Below are 25,364 nucleotides of genomic sequence, written 5' to 3'. Positions count from 1 at the left end.
TGACTAATTAAAAGGAGCCAGCCATGTTGTTCCCCTGGTTCTGCAACGACACGAGCAGATCATCGATCTTCTCCATGTTCTGGTTGGTGGCCATGGCCGAGGGCAGCGGCGGAGTCTCGGCGATCTGCTGGGACAGCAGGGCTGGCACGGCCGCCTGGCCCTCGCTCGGGGGCTGGCCCTGCTGACCGATGGCCATCAGCTCCTCCGGCAGCGCTGCCGGCCCAGATGTCAGCAGCTGCCCGCAGTCTGGTGAAGTGAAGAACAAAGCACATTTAAATGAGGTTAATGCAGGGAATTACCCAGCTTCTTCACATCCATCCATATGGGCTGTAAATTCTGTAGGCAGTTACGTGCACTTTTGTGCCTGTGACTGTGATACGCAGCAGTCAAGGTGCACACATTGAATACATGGACTCTACAATGACCAAACACTCCAAACATCACAGAGGACAACGCTTTGCTGGAAGAGAAACCAAATGCATGGCCTAAGTGTCGAGTATGCCCATGCTTTGTCTTGAAGGAGTTTCAACAGACGCTTCTCTGGACTACACGGCTTTACAGAAATCCTTCCTTTCAGTACTGAATGGAGAAGGTCATTGCATAAACCACAGACATCAAATGCAGCAAGAGAAAGAAGAGTGGAGCTGACTGAAAAAAGTGTAACCTATTTTTTAACATGTGTACACATGTATTTTATCTATTATTTGCACGTATATTGCTAATAATATTAGACATAATATTAACACAATTCTAAGACGGTTTTGTCACACATTAATCCTAACTGTAAGAACATCAACAGGCACAGGAGCTAAGAATTCTCACATAAAATCAGCAACGTAAGTGCACACTCAGAGCAGGACGAGGAGTACGTATATTCCCAACTGTAGTGCTGTGTTATTTACTTCAGAACTCTCTTTTTTTGGTAAGGAAATATCTTAGCATTGAATAATCATTGTCTGGGAAAAGCTCTTCTGCACTGTAATCTCCCACTTACTGTTCTGAATGCCGAACAGGAATATTCCCGACGTCTGCTGAGACGAAGCAGGCGAGCTCTGCAGTTGGTTGATGGCGCCTCCCGCCGCGTTGTGGAACAGAGAGGCCGGCTGCTGCGGAGGGGACGCAGCGCCCTGCATCCCCGCCATGCTGTTTTGGGAGGAGAACATGGGGGACTGCTGCAGCTCCTGCTGGCTCATGCTGTTCTGCAGGGCAGACATGGAAGCGGAGGAGATGAAGAGGGTGACCTGCTGCTCCTGAGAGCTCGGTGAGCCTTGGACCAACTGGATTTGGGGCGAGTTGTGGAAGATGGTCGGCTGCTGCGCCTCAGCCTGGCTGGATCCGGGATTTTGAAGAGAAGACACCGTCGTCTGACTCTGGAATTGCATGGGCTGCTGCTCCTGGTTCATCGATGCCATGTTAGTCTGGGGATGGAAAATGGACTGGCCTTGCTGCTCCTGATTGGTAACTGGGTTCTGATTCGGGTTGAAAATCATGTTCTGCTTTTGAGAAGCCATTGTACCCATTGCGTTTTGGTTACTGAACATCATGTTCTGCTGCTGCTGCTGCTGCTGCTCTTGAGACGGAGGACTGCTCTGGATGGCAACTATCGAATGCTGAGGCTGGAAGATGGCTCCCTGTTGGTTCTGGGGAATCGAGCTGGACTGGATGGAGCCCAGCGACACTTGAGACTGAAACAAACCCTGCTGCGCCGGCTGAGTCTGGGGCTGCTCCTGGGGAAGCATAGAGCTCTGGATGTGAGAGATCTGTGTCTGCTGCTGGAAAGAAGTCTGCTGCTCGGTGTTAGTTGCCGTCTGAAGAGGAGAAATGGAATTTGGGCTTGTGAAGAAGGACATCTGCTCTTCCTGCGTGGCGGCGTTGCTCATCGAGCTCTGGGAGAGGAACATGTTGGCAGACTGCTGGTCCTGAGGGACCGAAGAGCTCTGCAACACCCCCATGGCGCTCTGCGAGTGGAACATGGGAGGCTGCAGCTGGTCTGAGGAACTGCTGCTGCTCTGGTTGTGCACTATGGAATTCGGACTGTGGAAAATCGAGCCTTGTGCTTCCTGTGATATATTCTGAGCATCACCGATAGGATTCTGAGAGTGAAAAAGCTGAGCTTGTGAGTGTGGAGACTGCTGCATGAAGCTTCCCGACTGAATTGACATCATCTCTCCGCCTTGCTGGAACAGCCCCCCTCCTTGCTGCTGAGATCCACTGGCCTGAACAGTCATCATGTTCTTGGTGGATGAAAAGAGATTCACTTGTGACTGATTTTCTCCACTGTGCTGCATTTGAACCATGGTCTGAAACACTGTGCTTTGCATCTGCTTGCTCTGACCTGAAGCCTCCTCTCCATCCGCAGAATTTGACGCCTGAAACATATTCGGCGCGTTGTTGGAGACCTGCTGCTGGGCTGCAGGAGCGGCCTCACTGCCAGAAACACCGGGAGAGGACGAGAACAGCTCGCACTGCATTTGCATGTCTTCGCTTGTCGATAACCCGCTCATGATGTGAGGAGCCTGCTGGTACACGGGGGACTGCTGCAGGGCTCCGTTCCCTGAAGTTGTTGACGAGAACAGATCAGAGGGCATCTGTGTCGCAGCCTGGCAGATGTTTTGCTGGATTCCTATCACCATCGCTGCAGAAGTCTCCATGGCCTGCTGCTGTTGCTGCTGCTGCTGTTGCTGTTGATTGGACAACGCGTTTTCAGGCTGCGAGTGAACATTTTCGGCTCGTCCGGGCAAAAGGTTCTCTGGTCGGGAATGGACAGCTGTGTCCGAGGAGGAAAATATCCCAGAATTGACGCTGGTTTGCATCTGGCTAACTTGCTGAAAGAGATCTGCATTCAGCTGATCTTGAACATCCTCACTGCTGTCTGAACCCGAAAATAAAACCGAAGATAACTGCTGCTGAGCTTCCAATACCTGCTGCACCAAGTCAACGTTTCTATTGCTGCCGGTGGCTGTGTTAGTTGGGAAGTTTCCGGCCTGCAGCTGCTGTATGGTGTTCTGTAACTGACTCACGCCGCTCGCTGATGAGAAAATACTTGAGGAAATCTGCTGCTGCAGCGCCTGTGCTGGTTCGGAGAGCGTGGACTGCTGCTGTTGGGAGGCATCAGTTAATTGTGACAAAGTGACGCCTGTGCTGGTTCGGAGAGCGTGGACTGCTGCGGTTGGGATGCATCAGTTAATTGTGACAAAGTGACAACTGTGCCATCCGACTGCAAGACCTCCCTGGTTTGGGAATCTCTCGTTTGGAACTGGGCTGCTTGCTGCAGTAACGCATCGCTGTTCTGCAGCTGGGCCGGGGCAGAGACGGCCGAAAAGCTTCCAGGCTGGGAAATGTCCTGCGTCTGGATGGTCGTTAGCGTCTCTGCGTTATACACCTTGGGCTGTATTTGTTGCTGGTTTTCATTTTCAGAAGGTAAATGGGAAGCAGAAGTCGATATGCCGGACATGCTGTTTTCCAATGTTTGCTGAGTTGGTCCAACCACATTTGAAGCCTGAAAAGAGCAAGACATTAAACGATTTGTAAGTTTACTTGGGTTATGCTTGTAACACTTCCACCAATCCCCTATGCTCATGAAATATCGGACAGATCTGGCAGCTGGGTACAGCTCCATAAGTAACCAAACGAGTGAGCAAGTGCCTAGCAGTGAAAATGCTACTTCAAGGAAGGTGCCATTTAATGAAAGCAATGCTAGGAAGTGATTAAAATTTTATTCTTACAGTCATTTACTAGTTCTGTGTGACAGGATTAAAAATTCATCACGGTATCACTACCCAATCTGTTTGAATGTGGGAACAAGAGAAGTTACTTGCAAAGGCAAGTTTGTTACGTCAGTGGTGCCCTGTGATCAGATGGCTCTGCTCAGACCAATCTCGGACACGACAGCTTCCCTGTGTGTTACCCTGCTCCACCATTACAACATGGACCGATGGGGAGATGTAACCGAGACTGTTAAAGCCACTCTCTTTGACCACAGCCAAACTCACCTTGAAGACAGGGGGAGATCTTTTTTCTGCACTTACTTCCATGGGAGCCACATCTTCGTTCTTGATCATACTGCTTGGCATGAGCGGGGTTATCAAGGCACTAGGAAGAATGTTCACCTTCTCCAGGTTACAGCCAGTGGCCTTCACTGCTGCAGCTACACAGGGAAATAAAGAAAGGAAATAGGAACATCAACATCCACCATGCAAGGAGGGGGTTTCTAGTGGTGGTCTGCTTCCCCCTTCCCTCTTCAGCCCTAAGGGTTCCCATCCTTACATACGACGTTAATATGCAGAGATCACTGCAATCATCTGAATGCTTCAAATAATCCTAGAAACCCCAAAATCTTCAAAGCTTATAGTGAAGACTAACAACAATGGATGTCAGGCTTGCCCAGATACATTAGGTTTTATTTTCCTCATCTTTATAATCTTGCTACTGGAAGTCTTACCAGTCTTTTTATCAGCTTGTTTCACTGCCCTAAACAGTTTTGCATTATTTCTCCCCCAAATATTCTCTGCAGGTTTAAACTCATCGTATCTTGTATTATTCTCCCTAACAAGTTGTAAAGTCAACTTGTAAACATATTCCCTGCCAAGCCCAAGCCATTAACTTCAAACATGAGCCTCATGGGTAGAACCCAAAGCCATGGATTCCTATCAAGGCTGGGATCACGTTGTAAATCTGTGTACCTCTCGATCTGCTTTCACCAGAGCAGGCTCTGGAAACTTCCATTAACCTCTGCACACCACCAGAGTTTTAACAATCTACTAAAAATCATTTCCTTCCTCTACTTTATTTCAATATTGGAAGGATCAATTCATTTAAAAACCAGGCAAACCACAAACTTTGCTCTCCTGAAGCAAAACGACCAACTCTGCATGGACACAACGGGTTTTTTGGTTCTATACTAGCTCATGCTAAAAGATACTTAAAGGAACACTGTCATAAAGTCAAGTCTTCAGAATCAGAAAACAAAGCTCCCTATAAGAATATGGCCAGATCTTACAGGCACAGACTTATCTTCAGAGGATTCTGCTTCATTCCTCCAAATTTGGGTAGGCATTTCTAGTTAAACTATTAACAACAACGATAAGAATCTATTTCATACCTTTTATAGCCTCTTCAAAAGAACAATGTTGGGCTGGGCTGGAGATTTCCTTCTTCACATTCACATTCAGAGTACCAGCTGCTGAGACAAAACACATTGAGAACTTCCTTATGTTAAAACAGCAAACAAGTGGGGAAAAAAACCACAAAGCAAACCAAAACAGTTACTTGTATCCTAAAGAAATTAAGGTTGCTTGAAACCCACACAAAACTTTGCACTCTGTATTGCAATACAGATAAATAAATAAACAGAAATACACAATATGGGCAAGCTTCAGCTTTCCTCAGGATAAAGCTTGGTGGTGTTTTTTGCTTGTTTTTGGTGCACTGTATGGAATAGTTCTACTTTTTTGCTGCTCAGCTTCATTTTGGATCCTACATGGATGCTACCTTAAATGGCTGTGACTTTATAAGAACAGCTGTCTCCATGCAGCTGAAATCTGAGATCCTCTCTACAGAATTGAGAAAAGCCAAGCCTTTTGATTTTATTCTTTAACAGAGCAAACCTAGCCAGCGAGGGGACGAGTGGCTGGAAAGCTGCCATGCAGAAAAGGACCTGGGGTGTTGGTGGCAGCAGATGCCCATGAGCCAGCAATGTGCCCTTGAGCCAAGAAGGCCAACGCCATCCTGGGGTGGATGAGAAGGGGTGGTTGTAGGGCAGAGAGGTTCTCCTGCCCCTCTGCTCTGCCCTGCTCACACCACAGCTGCAATCTTGTGTCCAGTGCTGGGCCCTCCATTCAAGGAGGACAGGAACTGCTTGAAAGAGTCCAGCAGGGCCACAAAGATGCTGGAGGGAGTGGAGCATCTCCTGCTGAGGAGCGGCTGAGGGAGCTGGGGCTCTTGAGCTTGGAGCAGAGGAGACTGAGGGCTGCCCTCATTCATGGGCATCCATTTGGAAAGGGCGAGTGTCAGGAGGAAGGAGCCAGGCTCTGCTCTGGGATGGCCAATGCCAGGACAAGGGGCAATGGTCCCAAGCTGGAGCACAGGAGGTTCAAGCTGAAGAGGAGGCCAAAGTTTGTCAGTGTGAGGGTTATGGAGCATGGCCCAGGCTGCCCAGAGAGGTTGTGGAGTCTCCTTGTGTGGAGACACCCAAAGCCTTGGCCGTGTTCCTGTGTGACTGCTCTGGTGATCCTGCTATGGGGGGATTGCACTGGGGGAGCTTTCCAGGTCCCTTCCAACTCCTCACATGCTGGGATTCTGTGAGAGGAATCTGAAAAGATCCACGTTACTTTACATTTCTGTTGTATGGACTGAGTACTATGGAAGCAGAAATAAGCTGCTCAGCAGGTGAAACTGCCCGCCCGTCCCTCCAGCTCTCTCCTGCACGCACATGTGTCTGGAGTGTACGTAAATGGCTGCACGTCGTGCGATCTGCCAGCGTTGGTCACCACGTATATGCCCACAGAAACCGCGGAGGTTATTTGCTGGTCGTGATATGGCGGCACCTTCACAATAAGGTGATTCTGCAACACAAGAATAAATTAGAAGTCATGTTAGAAACCTTACTATGGACCTTACTTGTATTTACATCCATCAAAACAGAGAAACACTGATAGAAGACCAGAAAGACACCTAGTTGTGTCAAAAATAAGCAAATATTTTGTAAAACATTTCAGAGTGGAACAGAAATTCCGCCAGGTATAACAACCATGGCATACACACAAACTGTTTCCGCTCAGTAGTAATCTAATGTGTCCTTAGGAAAGATACTGGAAAAATTGTATTAGGCCTTTTCATTACATTGTATGTAAGGGCAAAGACTGGCTCCACAAGTTCACAGACCACACTCTGACTGTGGTACCTAAGATCTCAATTAGAAATTCAACAATTACACTCATGTAAACCCAAACCAAAGACATTCTACCAGATGCACCAAAGAACTGGTTTGAAGAAAAGGAATATTATTTCTAGAAATGCACAGGAAGAGGGAAAGGCTTGTTTGAATTTTCTTTGGAAACAGAGGCAGGGTATTGTAATAGTAACAGTAGTAGTAGTAATGATAATGATGATGATGATGATAATAGTAGTAGTAGTAGTAGCAGTAGTAACAGTAATAATAATACAGAAGTACCTGATGAAATAATTCCATATCTATTTCAGCTTCTGCCTTCCAGGAATTCTCATCTAAATGGAAGTGAAAAAGCATCATTTACTGCACGTCCACATGAAGCAATTCATTTCAGTGCCTTTGATTCTGCTGCTCAGTTTGCTCTCCACAACTCAACCCCATCACCCAACGCAAACCCCCCCCACGCTCTCCTCGGCTTCCCACTGACCAGAAACATTCTCCTGGAAAATCACTTTTGTTCCCTTTAGAAAGTTCTTGCCAATCAGGAAAACTTCCTCTTCCCCCTTCACCGAGCAACTGTGCAGGCTTTTCTTGAGGATCTCGGGAACTCCTGCGGGCTGCGCTGCAAGGGAAAAACAAAACGGGTGAAGTCAGAAAACAGCAACAGCCACAACAAAAGCTGTGACTTACAGCATCATAAGGGAACAAAATAACTCTGGGCTTCTTCCTTTACTGCATCATTCACGACAAAACCTTTCAGGAGAGAACGGTTTCTAGTATTTCCTCACTAAATGCAATGACTTCATAAAAATCCCACTTAGGTAAATCATCTGCTGATGATCTTTTCCGTTTCCTCCTGCATTTATTAAATGTTCAAGATGAAACTTTCAGTGCTGGAGCGAAAGCTCAAGGAGTGCTCAGGAGGGAAGAAAATCTGGTTCTGTCATTTCCTGGCATAGCGAGCGATGAACAAATGTATCAGCACTCAGACACAGCTGGGGCAAACCTACAAATTCATCCTCAAGCTGACAGAAAAGAGTTTTTATTAAGCTTATTTTGTTCTGCTGCACCAAAGAGTACAAATAGGAATTCCTGGTTACCATTTCATATTATTATTCCATATTATTATTATTCCCTGCCATTATTATTCCATGTCATTATTATTCCATCTCATTATTATTATTCCATGCCATTATTATTCCATGCCATGATTATTCCATACTATTATTATTCCATACTATTATTATTCCCTGTCATTATTATTCCCTGTCATTATTATTCCATATTACCTGGGGTATTTCAGGTTTTTTCACATGGCGCAGCTTTCTGGCTGGTGCAGGAACCTGCGCAGGGCAGGGGGGCTGGAACCAGGGGATCTCTGAGGTCCCTCCCAACCCAACCACCCCACTCTGTGACCTTCGAGACCCACAGACCTCAGCCGATACAACTCCTTGCAAGAGCGGCATCTCTACTTGAGGATTATAGCAATTTATACCCTAAAAACCAGGCGGCCTCCAGACACACGTCCCTGGAGCCCCTTTCTCTCAGACAGAGACTGAGATGATTTACGTAACCCACACTACACATCCTCTCTGCTGCAAACTGCTCCGACGCTTCTTAAAGCATAAATCAAATAAGACCAAGTGTGGTACACGAAAAACAAGCACCAAAGACCATTTAAATACAGAAATGCCTTTTTAAATAACGGATTTTGACTTGGTCACATCTGTTATGTTACAAAACAATTCCAGTTTCTACCACAGGTTTCTCAACCACCTTCACTGTAAAATCCCAGAGGCAGAAGCCTGTACTTGTGCTTCGCACTTACATGGCCCACTTTCAGTGTTTAATACCGCTGTTCTCTGGGTCCACCGCAGAAGAGCACACATACTGCAACACTGCAAATCATCTAACGACCTTTCCGAAAGGATTTCTCTACAACTGTTGCAGCGGGTTCCTAGGCAACCATTACGCAACCACTAAATATGCTCACGGCACATGAACTTCTGAGGAGTCACTGGATTTAGCTTTGCTAACAACTTAACAAAGCCTATTTAAAACGCAGACCTTTAAAATGAAGAGCCTGCATCCACTTCATGTCTTTCCTATGGTTTCGGGAACATCACTGAAGCTTTGACAGCAATATTAGTTATAAAACACGACAGAAACAGGCTCTGAGGAGGGAAAATCACAGAATCACAGAATATTAGGAGTTGTATGTAAACCTTATGATGGGAGGGGGCAGTACCCATCTGCAGTGAGATGTATTCAGCTAACAAACCAGATGTAATGTGCTGGAGGAGATGATTTATATAAACAAATAGGTTAAAACAATAAAATCCCATGCCATATTGACCAGCCTGTAGAGATGTACCAGCACTACTTGGTTGGCTAAGGTCTCCTGCAAGCCCCCGTAACTCCTTACTGTAATTTTTAAGAACTTTATGGAAGGATAACTTCCATTTCCTCCTTCCTTTTCTTCTGACATCCCTTAGCATTCATCATTCTCACATACTCTGGTTTTTTACTGCATCTCACACCAGAGCTCCTAATGTTATGGGTATAAGTGGATGCATTCAGCAAACAGAGAATGAAAGTCTCCTAACCCTCATAACTCTCCACTGAAAGGGCCTTTCCCACAAGCTAAGCAGGAGGTGCATAAAATACAGCTTTTTGAGATCTATTTTAAAATTGGGCTCTAAAACATCTCAGACTCTCAGCTCCTACTTACACCAGCAATTTTTGGATTGTTCGGTACTTAAGAAAACACCAAACTATTTCCATTCCCATTTCCACCATGATTTAAATAATTTTATCTTTAACCATTAAGTTAAGGATAGAAACAAAACACATACAGAAACAGCTTGTGGAGATGCTACAGATAAGGTTTTTGCCTTCAATCTGAAAACTATTCTCAGATAGAACAATGCTACACGGTCTGGAATATTTCTAGCAAATGCACTGATGTATTTTCCAACAACACAAATGCATCTATCTGAGAACTCCACCTGTTTAAAAACCACTGGAAAAAGGAAGATTTAGCAAAAAATGGCAGGAGGAGGAAAATAAGAGGGATGGGAACACTTCGAGATTTCTGGAAGAGCACCCAAACTATCACCCAGGCCATGGCTGAAGAGACGGGAGTCCTTCCTGCGCCAGCAGCGATGCTCCTCTGGTGCTGAACCTTTTTGGGGTTTCCTGCTCCCCCCAGGCCCTGTGACGGGACCTCTGTGAGCGCAGAATGGCACAGGGAGCTGCGGGACATGGCACAGCCGCCCCTCACAGGGTGGTACCCGACGTGGAGCTCACACGGCCTGGTTATCTCCTCTTCCAATCTCTTCTTGCGCTGGCAACAAAGCTGCGCTTTCTGACGAGCGGAGCAAGAACCCGGACGCAATAGGTACTGACAGTGTTTAGGAAAAGGAAAAAACCCCAAACAATGACTTCTCTTTATAGAGCGGAAAGAGCGCAACACAAGCGCCCAGGAGCTTGCATAACCACAGCATGTCCCACACATGGAGAAAAAGCTTCCCTGTCCTCTTGCTCATCAGGAATTAGCAATAACCCCATCCACAGCTGCATTAAACACACTTCCCTCTCTCTTCTCTCGGAGATGAGCAGAATTCCCCATCTAGGGTAGTCACTACAGCCTCTATAGGTGCTGCAGCCCCGTCCGGTTCCCTTCCCCGCTGTCCAGAACCTCCCCAGCCAGCGCTGCCATCTGTGCTCATTGCTGGATCACAATTATAAAGGCTCACAGCCTTTTCAGCAAGAGCTATAAAAAGTTCAATTCCTGCACTGAACCAGCACAGATTCAGCCTCTGGCCCAACACATCAGAACCACTGTGATGAGCTGTGCTCACTGATGTATTAGACATCACCTCTATCTGTCAGCTTTCAGTGGTGGAAAGGACAAGACAGAAAAGATTAAAACCTGTATCAAAAGTCATACAGTAAGTTCAAAGACATGGCAAAAATTATTATAAATGGCAAAAATTCATTTTAACAAACTACTTCTAAATTCTGGTTGGTCATCTAACACCTCACACCAAATAAAAACCAATCCATGTGATCTTAGCCATAGCAATCCTGAAATAATCACAGATTAACACTGGGGGCTTTTCCCCTCCCAAGGCATTTGATGGCAATCACACTTAAACCCAGAGTCCTCCAATACCAACTTCTTATTTTGATACTTACTGCACAAAATTGGGGAAGAAGGTGTCTGAAGAGTCAAAGTTGAGCCATCCTTACGGGTGATGTTAACACGAAACACGAGCCGAGCACGTGTGCTTTTCTTCTTGGAACCAGCAATCCCTATCCTGGCTTCAACATCAGCATTCCTCAGCTTCAGTATTCCCACGCAATCAACCCTAACAGCACAAAACAGTTGGGAACTTAATAGAGTTTCATAAGTTCAGCATCTTTCTTGATGGGGTCGCAATCACGACGAGAAAAACTTATCTACGCAGTTGCAGATAAGCAGGCACTTCTTTATTGCAGCGCTGGGGAGACACAGAGGATCGCTCCTCTAATTGTGCTCCAATGCCCGTACATTTTCACAGCCCATTTATACATTTTTAACAAAGCAATTTCACAAGATCATACAAGTACGCATAAAATGTCTGCTTTTTAATTTGCCCTTTACCATGATTGGTTTCTTACTAATTTTGGCATGCAAAAGCGAGAAAAGAAGAGTTGGTACCTAATCTTTGCCTTACCATAACTATTCTACATTTGGTATGTGCCTGGGAGGCCACGGTACCAGGGGTCCAGCCTCTCCTTTTGGACCAAGAATACCATCACCAGCATCTTTCCCACCAGGTTCTCCCTTATTCCCTTTTGGTCCAGAGCTTCCAGAAGCTCCTCTTTCTCCCGGCACTCCCTGTAAGCCAGGCATCCCTGGTACATACCTCCTCTAAGCACTTATGCACGTAGATCTTGTAGTTTTAACTTTGCAGTTTAAACAAATACCTACTTTAACTACTTTAATCAATCAAAATGTTTTCTCGACCACAACGCCTTTAACAGACTTTTGACTTGTTACATGTGCCACAAAGTCAAAGCTCTTTAAGTAATTACTGAAATATTACTGGGGTTTTTTATTTACGTGGAATCTGTGTATGACCTTTCTCATTACACAGCCCGGTTGTCAATTCAACCCTACATAATTTGGATGATGACTCATGGGAGAAAGGAATATTGAAGTAGCACGAATAAAGCAGAAAATGCAATATAACCAAGTAATTTCAGTAAGAATTCACTTTATCATCAGAGATCTTCATTCTCCCAATCCTGGGGCTAGATCTGAGTTTGGTGGGTTATTACCACAAAATACTCTGCGTTCACTTAGAGCAGCAGCAGAAGGAAAGTCACTGGAGGGACATTATTTTCTATGCTCAGTGGAAGCTGGAAGTGAAGCTACGTCAGACCACAGCTGTGGTCCTACGGGAGATGAGCACAGGGCCAGGGGGAGCGTGAGGCAGCGTCGCCGTTCAGACAGACCTGGGGTGCAAAGTGATCCCAAGAGAAAAACAACCAAACAAAAAATAAACACGCACAGCTTGATGCGTTAGAATACTGTAAATTTAGTAGGGTTTTAGGCCCTACATCTAAAAAGTACAGAGACCAGCTGGTATCTAATCTGAAGGAATTTCTGGGCTGCACCAGGGCCAATGAGCAGGAGAAGGAGGTTCAGAAGGTGGCACGGGCACTGCCATCAGAGGTGCTACAGCATCTCTGAAATGCCAAGATTTCTTTTGAGACATCACGGTATCTTCTGAGAAAACAGCCCACGCAAAGCTATTCTTCCTGGGTAATTCCAAATTCACGTTTCTAGTGTCTCTGCAGTACAATTCCAAATGCACCCTTCTGCCTCTCTAGTTCTGTGGTTTTACATTAGCACTTGAGGACAATTACAAAATTCCTCTCCGAGAGGCAGTTTCCAAACTTAAAATGGGAATATATTTTATACTAAAAAATCAATTCAGTCTAGTCATAAACTGTATCATCCTGCTTAAGCGGACACTGTACAATTACAAAATTCCTCTCCGAGAGGCAGTTTCCAAACTTAAAATGGGAATATATTTTATACTAAAAAAATCAATTCAGTCTAGTCACAAACTGTATTATCCTGCTTAAGTGGACACTGTAAACTGAAGAAACGTTTCTTCTCTTGAAATAAGACAAGCTCCTAAGTGAAGAGTGGCAGCTTGCAACCACGCACCCATCAAAGGACGTTATTACTGAAATGAACACTTTGGAAGATCACTGCTTGTCTACATATTAAGATACACGTGAAAAGCTCAGAAAGGCATCATTTATATCTAAAGTTTCTTGGGAGACCTAAACCAGATGTGGCTGCTTGATCAAACACGTCCTGCAGTGAACTGCTGCCGCTGGAGCGCATCCCTCAGTGGTACCCAGAGCAGGAGGCGCCCCTGACAGCGCTGGGCTGCTGGGGTAATGACAGAAGTGGGACAGGCCAAGTGAGGGAGGAGAAAAGCCAGAGCTGAGCCTCACTGCTCACAGCTCACAGCCCTTTGGGCCTGAAGGGCTCTGATGATGCCAATATTCTCCATCCCCCTTCTCATCAGCAGCTCTGCACGTGTTACAAGCCAAGACAGCTCCCATAGTGCTGAATATTGTTCAAACAGAACATGGGACTAACGTAACAAAGCAAACTGGTAAAGTTTTAGGAAAGATGAAATCGAAAAAGTGTCTGAAATCAAGCTAATAAATGAATTCTGTTCTTAAAAAAAAGCTACTCACGCCAGTGTCATGTTGTTGCTCGGGTCCAGCCCGACCTCAATAACCGTCGTCCCCTCTATATCCACCTCCTTACAGGGAGTGGTGTTTCTCCCCGTGACCCTGCAGGCCTGGTAGAACCCGTGCGGCTTCACTCGCCCCGAGTCGTTGCCCACGAACACCTGCAGCACCACGGGCTCGTTGTGACCTTCCAGCTGAAACACAGCAACGCAATTATACACTTCACTTGGTCAGCAGAGCCTCTGAACTCAGACAGGAAACCTTTATCCAGCCGAACTGGAAGTGAATCTGCTCCCAGTGTTACTGGAAACAATCCTTAGGGAAGATGGGACAAAAACTTTTCATCGAGTTTATGAACAAAAATGCTGTTTTTTAAAATATTTTGCCATTTTTCTTCCATGAAAAGAGAAGTCAGCCATTTAATAAACATGTGAAAAATGTAATAGTAATAGTAATAGTAATAGTAATAGTAATAGTAATAGTAATAGTAATAGTAATAGTAATAGTAGTTGTTGTTGTTGTTGTTGTTGTTATTCTTATCATTACTGTTATTATATTTTTCAACCAGCTTGAATCCTCTCTATCTTCACCCAGAATTATCCCAACTCCATCTTCTGGGTCTTCTATGACCCCTTTCTCTCACCCCAACCATGAGAAGCTGATGTCCCCATCTCTCCCCAGGCTCCTCCTTCCCCACCAGCACCAACATCCATCGGTCGGCTGAGAAACAGAACGTTTGCTGCGGCTGCTTCCACAGCCGATGAGGATTTCTTGGTGGGTACGTGCATGCAAAGCAATCACTGTGCTACGCTTCTCCCTTACAATCCAGAAACCAGATTAAAGTCATCTTAACACTGGCAAAGCCACTGGAGGAGTCAGAACGGGGTGAGGGGGAAGCAGAGGGAGGAAAGGGATGGATTATTTTATGGTCCAACCACACAAACCTCCTTTTCCTTCAGACACCAAAATAAAAACCGGCAACTCGACGCCTCCTACTTCAAGTTTATGAACAGCGTTAGGATTCACTGAAACACTTAATAAATGGAAGCAGGTCAGGCGTACATCTCACGTAATGATTTCGCGGTCCTCCAGCCAGAATTATCCCAGAACACGTGAGAGAGAAACGCATTTACTTTCATAACAGCGACATCCCAGCGTGAGAGGGTTTGTGTCCTTTTAATGCTTTTTTATTAGCAGAATCCCACTGTGGTCCTTGCTAGGAGAAGGGATGAAAGGTGTGCAAGAGCATCTCATCATCTGGATGGAGACTGCTCCACCCCTGCAATGCTGTTAGAGCAGGAAAACGTGAAAATCTGCTCCTGATGCCTGCAATACCTTTACCCTCAGGAAAATCCCCCTTTTGCTGGATAAATCACTCCACTAAGGTTTGTTTGCACTATTTCAATGTTGCAACTTAATTGCAGGCTCTACCACTAAGCCATTAGGGTCTTTGAAGGGCCACAGAGCTCGCTTCTCCCCCTCAGCCTGTGCACCAGTCACAGCTGCTGCCAGAAGACAGCAAGCACCAGATCTCTCCTGAACCACCAGCATGTTTACACTATTCTTCCTCATCTTTAAAACACAAACAAAACCAAAAAGCCCCATTCTTTCTATTTATTTTTTTCCCCTGACTCAGGTTTCCTGAGAACCCCCTGACTCATTTCGCCTGACGGGCCCTGGCAGATCTTTACACGCCAGGTATGAAGTTTGCCCACTGATAAAGCAAACAGGAGCTTCCAGGAATTGAGTAACTCGAGCCTCTTCCAAACAGCGTTTCCACTGATGGGTGCTAAAGGGTGACTGGGAAAGGAATTAACCGGAAATTCAGACGAACAAAGGCCCATTAAGAAAACTCAGAAATGAGCACTAAATCTCCACAGCAACAGGACGATATGAATGGATTCTTAGGAAATTCACTGGATTTCTACATTACTCATGAGGATCGAGTGAAGCACTGGAGATGTTTCTAATGCTGCTGAACAGGACTCCAGAGGTAAGATACTTCTGCCAGCAGCAGTCAGCACAGATTTTAAGGGCTGTGTCATAAAGAAAGATTTCTGAGGACCTGGTAAGTTAATGTGGGTTGAGAACTGCTCTGCTGCTTTCTCAAAGCGCCACAACTGAGAAAAAGCATGAAAGGAGACGTCTTTTATCTTTCTTATCTGTATGCGAACAAATACAGTTGTCTACCTGCTGGCCAGTCAGACCTGGATGCCTCAGGCCCAATGGCTCAGTCCCAATTCACTCTGAACCGGTTGCTGCAGCTTTTGTGATGATGTTTGACATCAGTTCTGCTTGTCATTGTGTTATGTGCAGTGTCTGCTGCTCCTGGTGAGCCTCTCTGCCTTTTGCATCAGGAAACCCTCACAAGCACAGTCCTGAAGATCTCAGACTGCTCCAGCCAGGCTGTGCAGCCTTCCCCGCAGTGGACGCAGGGCTGAAACCTTTCATGATCGGAGAGGTCTGTGAGCAGGTCCTGGTAGTTCCTTACAGAAAGCATCATCTGTGATCTGCTCAGCCAGGCGGTCTGCAACAGACGCCAACACAGCCTCCCTGAGCCTCCTTCCTCCTCTCATCTCCACAGGCCACGCTCCAGTTTCACACTGGAGGTCCATGTGGTTCAGGAGCTCCTGATGATACATGAGGTCCTCTCTGCACATCCACAACTGTGCTCCAGCCATGAGCACCACGTCCAGTTGCTGTGATTCCAGTCCAGACACAGCCCTGAGACTACACTAGGGAAGAACAAGACCTGCAAATTCCCATCCGTGCATTAGCGTAACAGCCTCTGGTCTCCCTTTTGAGGAGGAAGGTGGAAGACCTCTTTGTAGCCTTCTTCCTCATCTTTCTCCTCCATTTGTAGCTCCTCCTTCCCTCCTGGGCCTTGGTGCCCATCCTCTGATGAACTCACAGCAAAGCCCTCCTCCCCAGGCTGGCAAGACTCATCACCAACAGAATTTCCCCTCTAAGTAAGGTGAATTACATCAGGCAGCCTTTTCTCCCCTCCAAACACAGCAGGATGAACAAAGCAGCTAAACACTCACTGCAGAAACCAGCAATGCAGCCAGGCCCCGGATTCCTGACTGCATCTGCTCTGCCCAGACCCTTCCCCTTGATGAGAAGGGCCAAGGACATCACTCAGTCCCATGTGCTGCCCATCCCTGCCTCAGCGTAACCACCAACACCTCAACTTCAAGGCATCAAAGCCCATGGAGGCAACAGGCTGCATTTGTTCAGTGCACACAACTGCCTCCTCTTTTCTTCCCCTAATTCTTCAGTTCTGTTAATCCACACGTGCTTCACCACTGCTGACCATACAGAGCAGGATGACCCAGAAAGCACACCTCAGTTAGGTCTTTAGGACTCTGCCTGAAAAACAGACACTGGCTACGTGGATTCAGATACTTCTTATTAAAATAAAGAATGAAACAAATAAATAGAAAATCTCCCCACACCATCACACCCCTACCCCCAAAAATCCCTTGGTGTTTTTTCAAATGAAACCTAGTTTTACATCCTTACCAATAAGGCATAATGACAACCCACTGTCATCAGCAATCAAAATTTATAGCACTTCACTGCCCCCATTTTGCACACCCCAAGGGTCTATTTACACAGTTTGTATAGCTGCAGTCTAACAGGACGTGCATCACAGGTTACGTATCATCACCTTGACATAAAGCTTTCCTCCTCCTCTAACTTTGTGATGCAAAATAAGACTTGTTGATACGTGCAAGAAGAGATGCGGGACAGTCTCTACACAAAGAGACTGCAAAGTCTCCCCTTCTCCCTCAAAACCAGCGTCTGTAGGGCTATGTGAACTGAGCCAGCTCCCATTCTCCTAAAGCACCTCTCAGAAAGGAACTCCCATACCCCCACCACCACACAGCACAGCCCACCTTCACAGTGGGAAAGCCTTGCTGGGTCCGGTCCTTCACCGAGCCGCGGCTGCCCTCAGTCAGATAGCGAGCGCGGTGCTGGGTCTCCGGCTGCACCACGATCTTCAGCTCCTTCCCCTCGCTCTTGGTCGGGTACTGACCACACAACATCGGGGTCTTCTTCCCTCCAGCTCCCTTCTGGTTCTCTGACGCTCTGGGAAGCCAAAGCACACCATTGAAAAGACGTCAGAAGCAGCTCCTCAATAAAAGCAAGCTCAATCTCAGAAAAGCTAAAAGGATAAAAGAGTGTGTATTAATGAGCAGGTTTACAGCTGAGAGCAAACTTGGGAATTCTCTTTCTGCAGGATGAAGAGGAACGGTGCTTCCCTGCCTCCTCCATCCCGGGCAAAGGAAACTGCTTTTTGGAGAGTAAACATAAAGGAAGGGAAAAGCCATTAGCATTAAACTACGTTAACAAACAGAAGAGACTCTTATCGTGCTTTTTCATAGTGTATGATACAGCTTGGTATTATCTGAACGAGCTGTTTCGCTTCTGTAACAAATATACATATGTACACACACACACTGAATGGATTTAAGGTTAAATGGTGCTTCTTTAAATAGGAAAACAGCCTCATGCCTGTCTCCACCTGAACTTGCATATCCATGCAATCTCTTAAATTTCTGTCAAAACAGACTGATAAATTTAAGTTAAAACCAAATCAGTTATTGTAAAAAGCTCTGAAATAACTGCACCGATTTTAAATCGGCAGTGTATGCAAAAAGACCTTTTCTTTCCAGGTGCACAGCTCAAGATGTATCTTGTGTTCAGTTCCATAATTAAAACCTGCATGAAGAAGCCCTCCAAAGTACAACACCATGCGATGGATTTTGTGTTCGCTTTAAAGCACAATGGAAAACAACTCTTGATCTTATACAGAGCGGGTTTGTGTAATGACCCTCAAGTCTGATAAACTCATTTAACACCAGCAAACGTGAACGTGCCACGGCAAACGGTACAGGCAGAAAAAGGGCTCAATGGATTGATGCAGATGCAATATTCTTTTTTTACTACCAAAAGGTAGTTTCTAAGAGCTAATGAGTCGGAAGAAAGCAGTTTAAAATAACAGGTGTGAATTGCTTAAAAACAAATCCTGTTTCAATGCGCAACCTATGGAAGTAATTTATTCAGGCTTTTTTCCTCTCAGGGAGAAGGGTGAAAGTAATGCTTTTTCTTCAAAATCAAGGTGTTTTTTTTTCAAAATCAAGGCTTTTTCTTCAAAATCATTTACTAAGAGCTTTGCAACTGCCTGAGTTTGTCCCTTCTCTGAAGGCTGGGCTGCCCCAGGGACAGCGTCCACCACACCTCATACCCCTCAAAGTCCCGTTTCTCACCCTTTTATTTCCCTTAAGCCTTCCAAAACCTTTCAATACACAAATCAAGGTGTTAAAATGGACACTGAGGAGCTGTTTGAGCTCTGTGCTTTGTATGAACATCACTGATGGTCTCTGTTTGTGGTTAACCACCTCACCACGGGCTGCCCAGCCGAGCCAGGGACGGCCGCTCAGCACGTGTCCCCAAACCGCCCTGCCTGCCTTGCGTGCTTGTCTTCAGAAAATAACAAACCAGATACAAAACTAACATAAAGAAAGCTGCATGGGTACCAACCTCCTGCCAAGGAGTCCCAGTGACTCTGCCACGGCCTGGTCAAGCAGGCTGCTTCACAAACTAAAAATGCTATGTAAAAATGTACCTCCTATAAGAAAAGGGACAACATTCTTCAATGTAGCACGTACAAAACCTGTGATGTGCTAAATAAACAGTAATTAACACCACGATGCTCTTCACTTCTGGACAAGTTAAGCAAAAACGCTAACCAAACTCAAGCTTGTTAGGTGATCACCTTCTCTGTTCTCCCTGTCCAGACACGACTCCAACGGACGAGTAACTAAAAGGAAGACATTTAGGAACTTTCAGTGAGTGTTGTCTCTTTTCCTCACTGGGAATTTTCAAGTCCCACAGCTTCCCAGAGGGAAGGCGGGCAGGGACACTGGGCAGCCTCAGCCCCTGCCAGCACCACGGCGTTACTGCGAACCCTTTCTGTCCCTGAGAAGAGTGCTCCATGAAAACACATCGCAGGGGTGGCTTCATCTCACCTTGTCACACTTGGAATTTCCAGCTCTGCAGATTCATACGGGAGACTCAGATATCAGTGAATGTTGAAGAGAAGTGTAAGAGAGGCAGCCATCAAAATGAAATTCTCTTTTAACCCTCAAAACGTGAAGTTTTAGCAGGGTGACATTAACACTTTGGCCTCTCCGACACAACTGTCTTCTCCTGACAGTAATTTACTCTTAAAACCCAAGTTACTTTAACTGTCAACATACTAATACTTTACACATTGTCATATTTATGCAAAGAAATGCTGCCTAACAATTCCTCTGAAAGTCTTCCCTCTTGAAACCTAAAGTTATCATTACTTTCAGATTAGCTGAACTTGAAAGCAATTGTAAAGCCTTCATCAGAACTTCTCAATGCTCATCTCGAGTTACAAGGACATATCATTTACACATGCTTTAAATTTCATTTATAATACTAATATTCGTATTTATAATGCTATTTATGCACACACAATAGCAAAATATTTCAAACACGCACATTTATTTATTAGCTTAACTGTTACCAGGCTCCGCCTCCTCAAAGCTAGCACTTATTTTCTTAAAAAGAGGTGTAAGTGGCAAACCCCACAACTCTCCTGAAAGATCCCCTGAGTTAAGGTTTGCCTGGTCCTGCTCCGGCACCAGGGCTGCTCCCAGTGACGACCTGAAACCAGACCAAGCACAACGGAAACCCGAGACTTTGCCCTAAATCACCACCAATTCAGCCGTTCCTAAAAAGGTTTCACAAACTCTAAGTTTCCACAGGAATATATTTCTCTTCCTTCCGAGCTCCTGAAGCCAACTGACCAGAAGTCTCTTTGGAGGCGAATGCTACTCCCGCTTCACAAATTAGCACGGGTGCTTTCCTTGCTCTTTTCTTAAAGCCAAAAGTAAATGAACTCCCTTGGCTGAACTCCACCAGGCCGGAGAGCTAAAAAACCTCAGTCACTGCCGTGACCTAGATTGGTAATGCCAAATCTCCATATTCTAACAGTAAAATTACCTTTTCTGCATCTTGGCCATTTCTTATCCCCGAGCTTTTATTCAAAAGGACAATTCAATCTCGCCTGTATATGAAACATGAGGGAAAAAGTTGTGCTCATCTACCCCTGCGCTCCCAGAACACGGCTGACAGCACCCAGCAACGCTCGCTGCTCAGCCCCTAATATCAGGGAAGGTTATGGGCCTGTGGTGTTTGAAGTCACAGTTTTGATCCAGCTTACTGAATCTCCCTTTTTTTGTCCAGAGATCCCATTTACACTCCCATAGCTCTGGCCTTACCATGGTTTTGTCCCTTTGTAAGGGACAGCCTGGCCTGCTCTGTGCTGGCGGGGAGGCACTTTCCTCCTCCCAAGCAGCTGCTTTAGGTCTGTGAATTTGCTTCTTTGTGGCTACCATGTACCAATATTTGATTTTATTACCAATTTCAGCTGGTGAAGAGCAAAGATGCTGGGCAATCCCAGCCCAGCTCAGCACTGTTGTACAGGGAGAGCAGAAGGCCCAGGGGCCTGAGGGGCTGGAAATGGCGGCAGAGCTGCAAGGCCCGGCCTGGCCTGGCCCGGTCCGGCGCACTCTGGAGAGTTTCTCCAAATCACTTTGTGACAGTGAAATTTTAAGTATGGAACTGCAATGGCAATACAGACTCTTTTTTTTCTTTCCCTTCGGAACATGACAAGTTCATCGTCTTTCCCATCAGTCAAGTTTTAATATTCACCGTTGCTGTGATGAACATTAGAACGTACTGCGAGCACATACATGAAAATAAAAACAGAAACAAAATACACTTCCCCCCGGCAAAAAAAAAGCCAAATCTATGCACCTAACCATCCATCTTAAAAGGACTAAAGAAGCCACAAGTCAAAAAAATAAAATGAAATTGTAAAATGTATCAACACGCTATTGTAAACTGATTGAACTGATGAAGTTTTTCCTCTTTAAGCAGCTACTGAAATGCGTTTAGTGAACAGTGTAGAGTGGGAAGAGATGAGAGCCACCACCCAGGCGTGCCCATGGAGACACACGCATGCACACAACCCAGAAGCACAGAGAGAAACAGGATTAGAGATTTATTTCTGAAAAAAAGAAAAACAATACAGAAGTGAATTCACAAGAAAAAAACAAAACTTTGGTTCACCACATCATCTTAACATCTTATAAAAAAAGGTAAAGGATGCATTAATTTAAATGATGAGAAATCTTAACAAGCCATTAACCTGTACTCCCATCGCTCTCTCTATTTGAGAAATAGAGACAAACAGAAGGAGATAAAGTGCACAGACTGAAATCCTCACATAAAATCCTGCAAAAACATTAAGATTTAGGGTGTGCCCAGTCCACTTCTGCCTTTCGTTTTAAACACAATAACGTCTTCATCCCCATTTTAGATCTGGAATTGTGCAATCTTTTAGGAATTTCACTTAACCAAGAATACAGCTGAGGTCATCAGTGCTGCGTCCAATTGTGGCAGGGAAGTTTCGCTTTATCTTCTAAATAAAGCTTAATGAGAACTTATGGTGGGCCAGGATGCAACAGGGAGCAGCAGAGGAGGGGAGGGATTTATGTGAGAACCTGAGCAGAACACTTGACGGGGGTGCGGGGAGTTTTATTAGTTTGGTTTTACAAATGGCCATAGAACTTTTTTTTATTAAAAAAAAAAAAAGAAAGCAGATACCAACCCATTTCCTGCTTTTGAGTTGCCTTTGCTGTCCGTGCTGAGCTGCGAAAGGACATAGTGAGGCGCTTTGGCACTGTCGGCATCAAATATATCCATGTTGGACTCTTCGCAATCTCGGCGTTTGATCCCTGGCCTCTGCTTTGGGTTGCGTTTGCGCGATTTACGTGGCACCTCAGTGTTATCATTGTAGGAACTGGTACTCATGTTACTGAAGTTGGAGGGTGAATCCTCCATCCACATACTGCAGCTCTGCTCGGACTCCAACGCGCAGCCCTCATCCTGGCAGGACATCCGACTGTTGTCCAGCAAGTCCTCGGGTGGTGGCGAGATGTACAGGACCGTGTGGCGCTTCGGCGTTGACGGCTGCGGCTGGGCTGCGTTACTGGTTATCTGCTTTTCACTTACCCCTCGGGTACTTACCCCCACGGCTGAGGAGCAGCTCTCCACTTGCATAGCCTTGCTGTCGGTGACTGAGGTAGAGTAAATGGTGGGGCTGGAAGAGGTGGTAAAGGAGCTGCAAGCACCGCCCATGGAGGAAGAGGAAGGAGCTGAAGAAGCATCTGCGGTGTACAATTCACAAGTAAATACACGACACACGGTTCTGCGTGCGCTGGCTATAGCAGTCCCATTGAAATCGAGTGATTTACCAACCGATTGCTTTCCCCCGACAAATATTTGGAATTTGGTCGAGTTTTAGGATGTAAATGCGTCAAGCAATACAGCCTAACCAATGCGGCACTTTGGAAATGTCCAAATCAGACTTTGTACGATCCGCCGGAATCGACTTCTTTAAAACTTAACGTTAATTCAGGAAAATGGCTGCAATAAATAAGAGCTTTCATTGCCTCAGCTGGACTAGTTATTCGTGTAGAAGCCATTTCATCTAAAATAATGGAAGCCCCAATGCAAAATGCTTATAAATCCACATTCAATGCCAATTAAACCAGTTATCGTTGGAAATTTTTACTTTTTGAAAAAAAGACGGGACTGTGCTTAGCCACAAAATATTAAAATAAGTTTCTAACCTATGAAGCAGAGAACTACAGGTCATTTTTAATGCAGACACTCCCTGCTTCAGAGGCAAATCCTGGAATAAAAATATGAGAAAATAAATGAGAAAAAGAGCTGCTGATTATTCCATCATCAATGAGAAATAAAATATAAAATCAACGGAGTCGGTAGGCAAAATGGAACTGGTATCAGTCACTAGGACACGGCTGTTGATGTTGAAGGTTCAAAACAGGGATGAGGTATCTGTTCTGCTGACACCGAGACGAGAATACACAACATTTCTGTGATTTGGCTCCTTCAGCCACTCGGGTTGGTAGCTCTCAGATTTTATTGGCCAAGTCCTTTACATACACAGACGGCTTGGGACAGCACCCTGAAAAATCCCTATTAATTGGGGTATTTGAAACAGTGCAATCTGCGTCACACGGATCAATCTGGTTTAGAAACACTACAGGACAGCTAAAATCACAGCAAAACCCTGAGGATCCCATGGAACAGCAGAATCATCTCCACTGAAGGCTTTTAATGGACAACCCACTGAAAACGTAGGCTAAAATATTTGGGAGGAAGCAGCACAGACAAACACGGGTCTTTATTGCCTTATTTCAATCAGCTGGAGCTGGATTTTATATTCAGATTTAAACTTCCTAGGGGGGGAAGATGCCATTTTCTGTATTTTTGAACTGCTGACCACAACTTACACAAGAAACCAGAACCATAGAAATTACCTAATTTTGGAAACTAATGGTACATAACATATAGACAAACAGACGTTTGTTCAGCTGGTTACTGCTCTCGTTGAGCTAGTATTTGTTATTAAGAGGAACGTGATGCTTTCATCTTTTGCTGTTCGGGATTTTTTTTAAATCTAAAGTATTAACCTCTGATGTCCAAAAGGTTTAAGGACAGTTGAAGAAGTTTATCCAGTTGAAGCTATTTAAAAGTAACAGAATGAAGTATAATCAGTCATAAGATATATATTTAACAGCAAAACTTAGCAAACCTTCCTGTAAGTCAGCCCACGTGTGATTCCCGAGGGTATCAATGACTGATGATAGGGAATTTTCAAACCATTCTTATTTCTGACTGCTTTTCTATGCTAAATTAATTTAAAAGCAAACCTACGCTACTTCAGCTCATAAAATTTGGTGGCCACTACAGTTTAGCAATGAACTCTTCCGCTTTTCTCGCCACAGGACATCCCTTCCCGAAGCTCCCAGTGAACCAGGCGCAGATGAATGATACCAGTTCCATTTCCCAGTTTGTTCTTTGGCAAATACAGTGGCTGAAACGGGAGAATTCAGCCACTTTGAACTGCATTCCAGTTTAAAGGCAATTTTATCCTTTCCATATCATGCATTAATGCAATGCTTTTTTTCCAAAAACACTTACAGGATTGGCAAGAACTCTTAAATCTCTATATTAATTCCAGTGACAATATTTAGGAGCTGATTTGCAGCCACTTTGAGTTGAGAAAGACCGTTGCTATTTGGGACGCTGGCTTGGCTTTGCTCAAGCAGAATTAAGTTCCCGTTCATCATTTGCACGCTGGAATAGAAATAAAGAGAAACACGCAGCACGTGTACGGTGCGGGTGCGCAACCCCAGCACGGAGCAGCGACTGCTGCACCGCCAGGCTGCCCCCAGTTCAAATTCACTGGTTTAAGGGATGACACTGAGCATCACGCACGGTACCTGCGTCTCTCCGTGACAAAGCGTTTGCCAAATAAGTAATAAACCGCTCCGTGTTTGAAACGGCTTGGGCAAATTATTCTGTCAGGCAGCGACAACGCGTGTATCCGATACCCAAAGGGGATCTCTTGGTTGAATGTGCTGCACTTTGGGGGGAAAATTCAACGTTTATTCTGAAGTTTGCAGTAATTGAGACGTGACTGGTGTTGCTTTACAAGGTGAGAGCATTCTGCATTTCCTGGGTTTGAGGAATTAAGTTTTCCCCACCGTGCAGATAATAAAGACAATATAAA

The 25,364-nt window shown here is 45.3% G+C and overlaps 1 protein-coding gene across 3 annotated transcripts; it reads right to left on the bottom strand.

Moving 5' to 3' along the window:
• Positions 1-22,927, bottom strand: NFAT5 (nuclear factor of activated T-cells 5, tonicity-responsive). Of its 3 annotated transcripts, none has more exons than XM_010181347.1 (12): positions 22,371-22,927; positions 17,557-17,749; positions 13,661-13,851; positions 11,090-11,262; positions 7,377-7,511; positions 7,172-7,224; positions 6,431-6,563; positions 5,102-5,182; positions 3,993-4,141; positions 3,137-3,499; positions 995-3,068; positions 1-246 (listed from the first exon to the last, which is right to left on the bottom strand). In XM_010181347.1, the coding sequence occupies exons 1-12, from the start codon at positions 22,898-22,900 to the stop codon at positions 8-10; spliced, it is 4,314 nt and encodes a 1,437-aa protein (XP_010179649.1). In that variant the 5' UTR covers positions 22,901-22,927; the 3' UTR covers positions 1-7. The 3 variants fall into 3 exon arrangements, with proteins under 3 accessions (XP_010179649.1, XP_010179650.1, XP_010179651.1); XM_010181348.1 differs by having other exon boundaries at positions 8-246; positions 995-3,104; positions 3,170-3,499; positions 5,102-5,179; positions 6,425-6,563; XM_010181349.1 differs by having other exon boundaries at positions 8-246; positions 995-3,104; positions 3,170-3,499.
• Positions 22,928-25,364: the final 2,437 nt, after the last annotated feature.

This window comes from Mesitornis unicolor, unplaced genomic scaffold (assembly GCF_000695765.1).
Source record: "Mesitornis unicolor isolate BGI_N332 unplaced genomic scaffold, ASM69576v1 scaffold9513, whole genome shotgun sequence".
Lineage (NCBI taxonomy): Eukaryota > Metazoa > Chordata > Aves > Mesitornithiformes > Mesitornithidae > Mesitornis > Mesitornis unicolor.
Note: the sequence above shows the minus strand (reverse complement) of the source record. Positions and strands in the feature narration are given on the sequence as shown.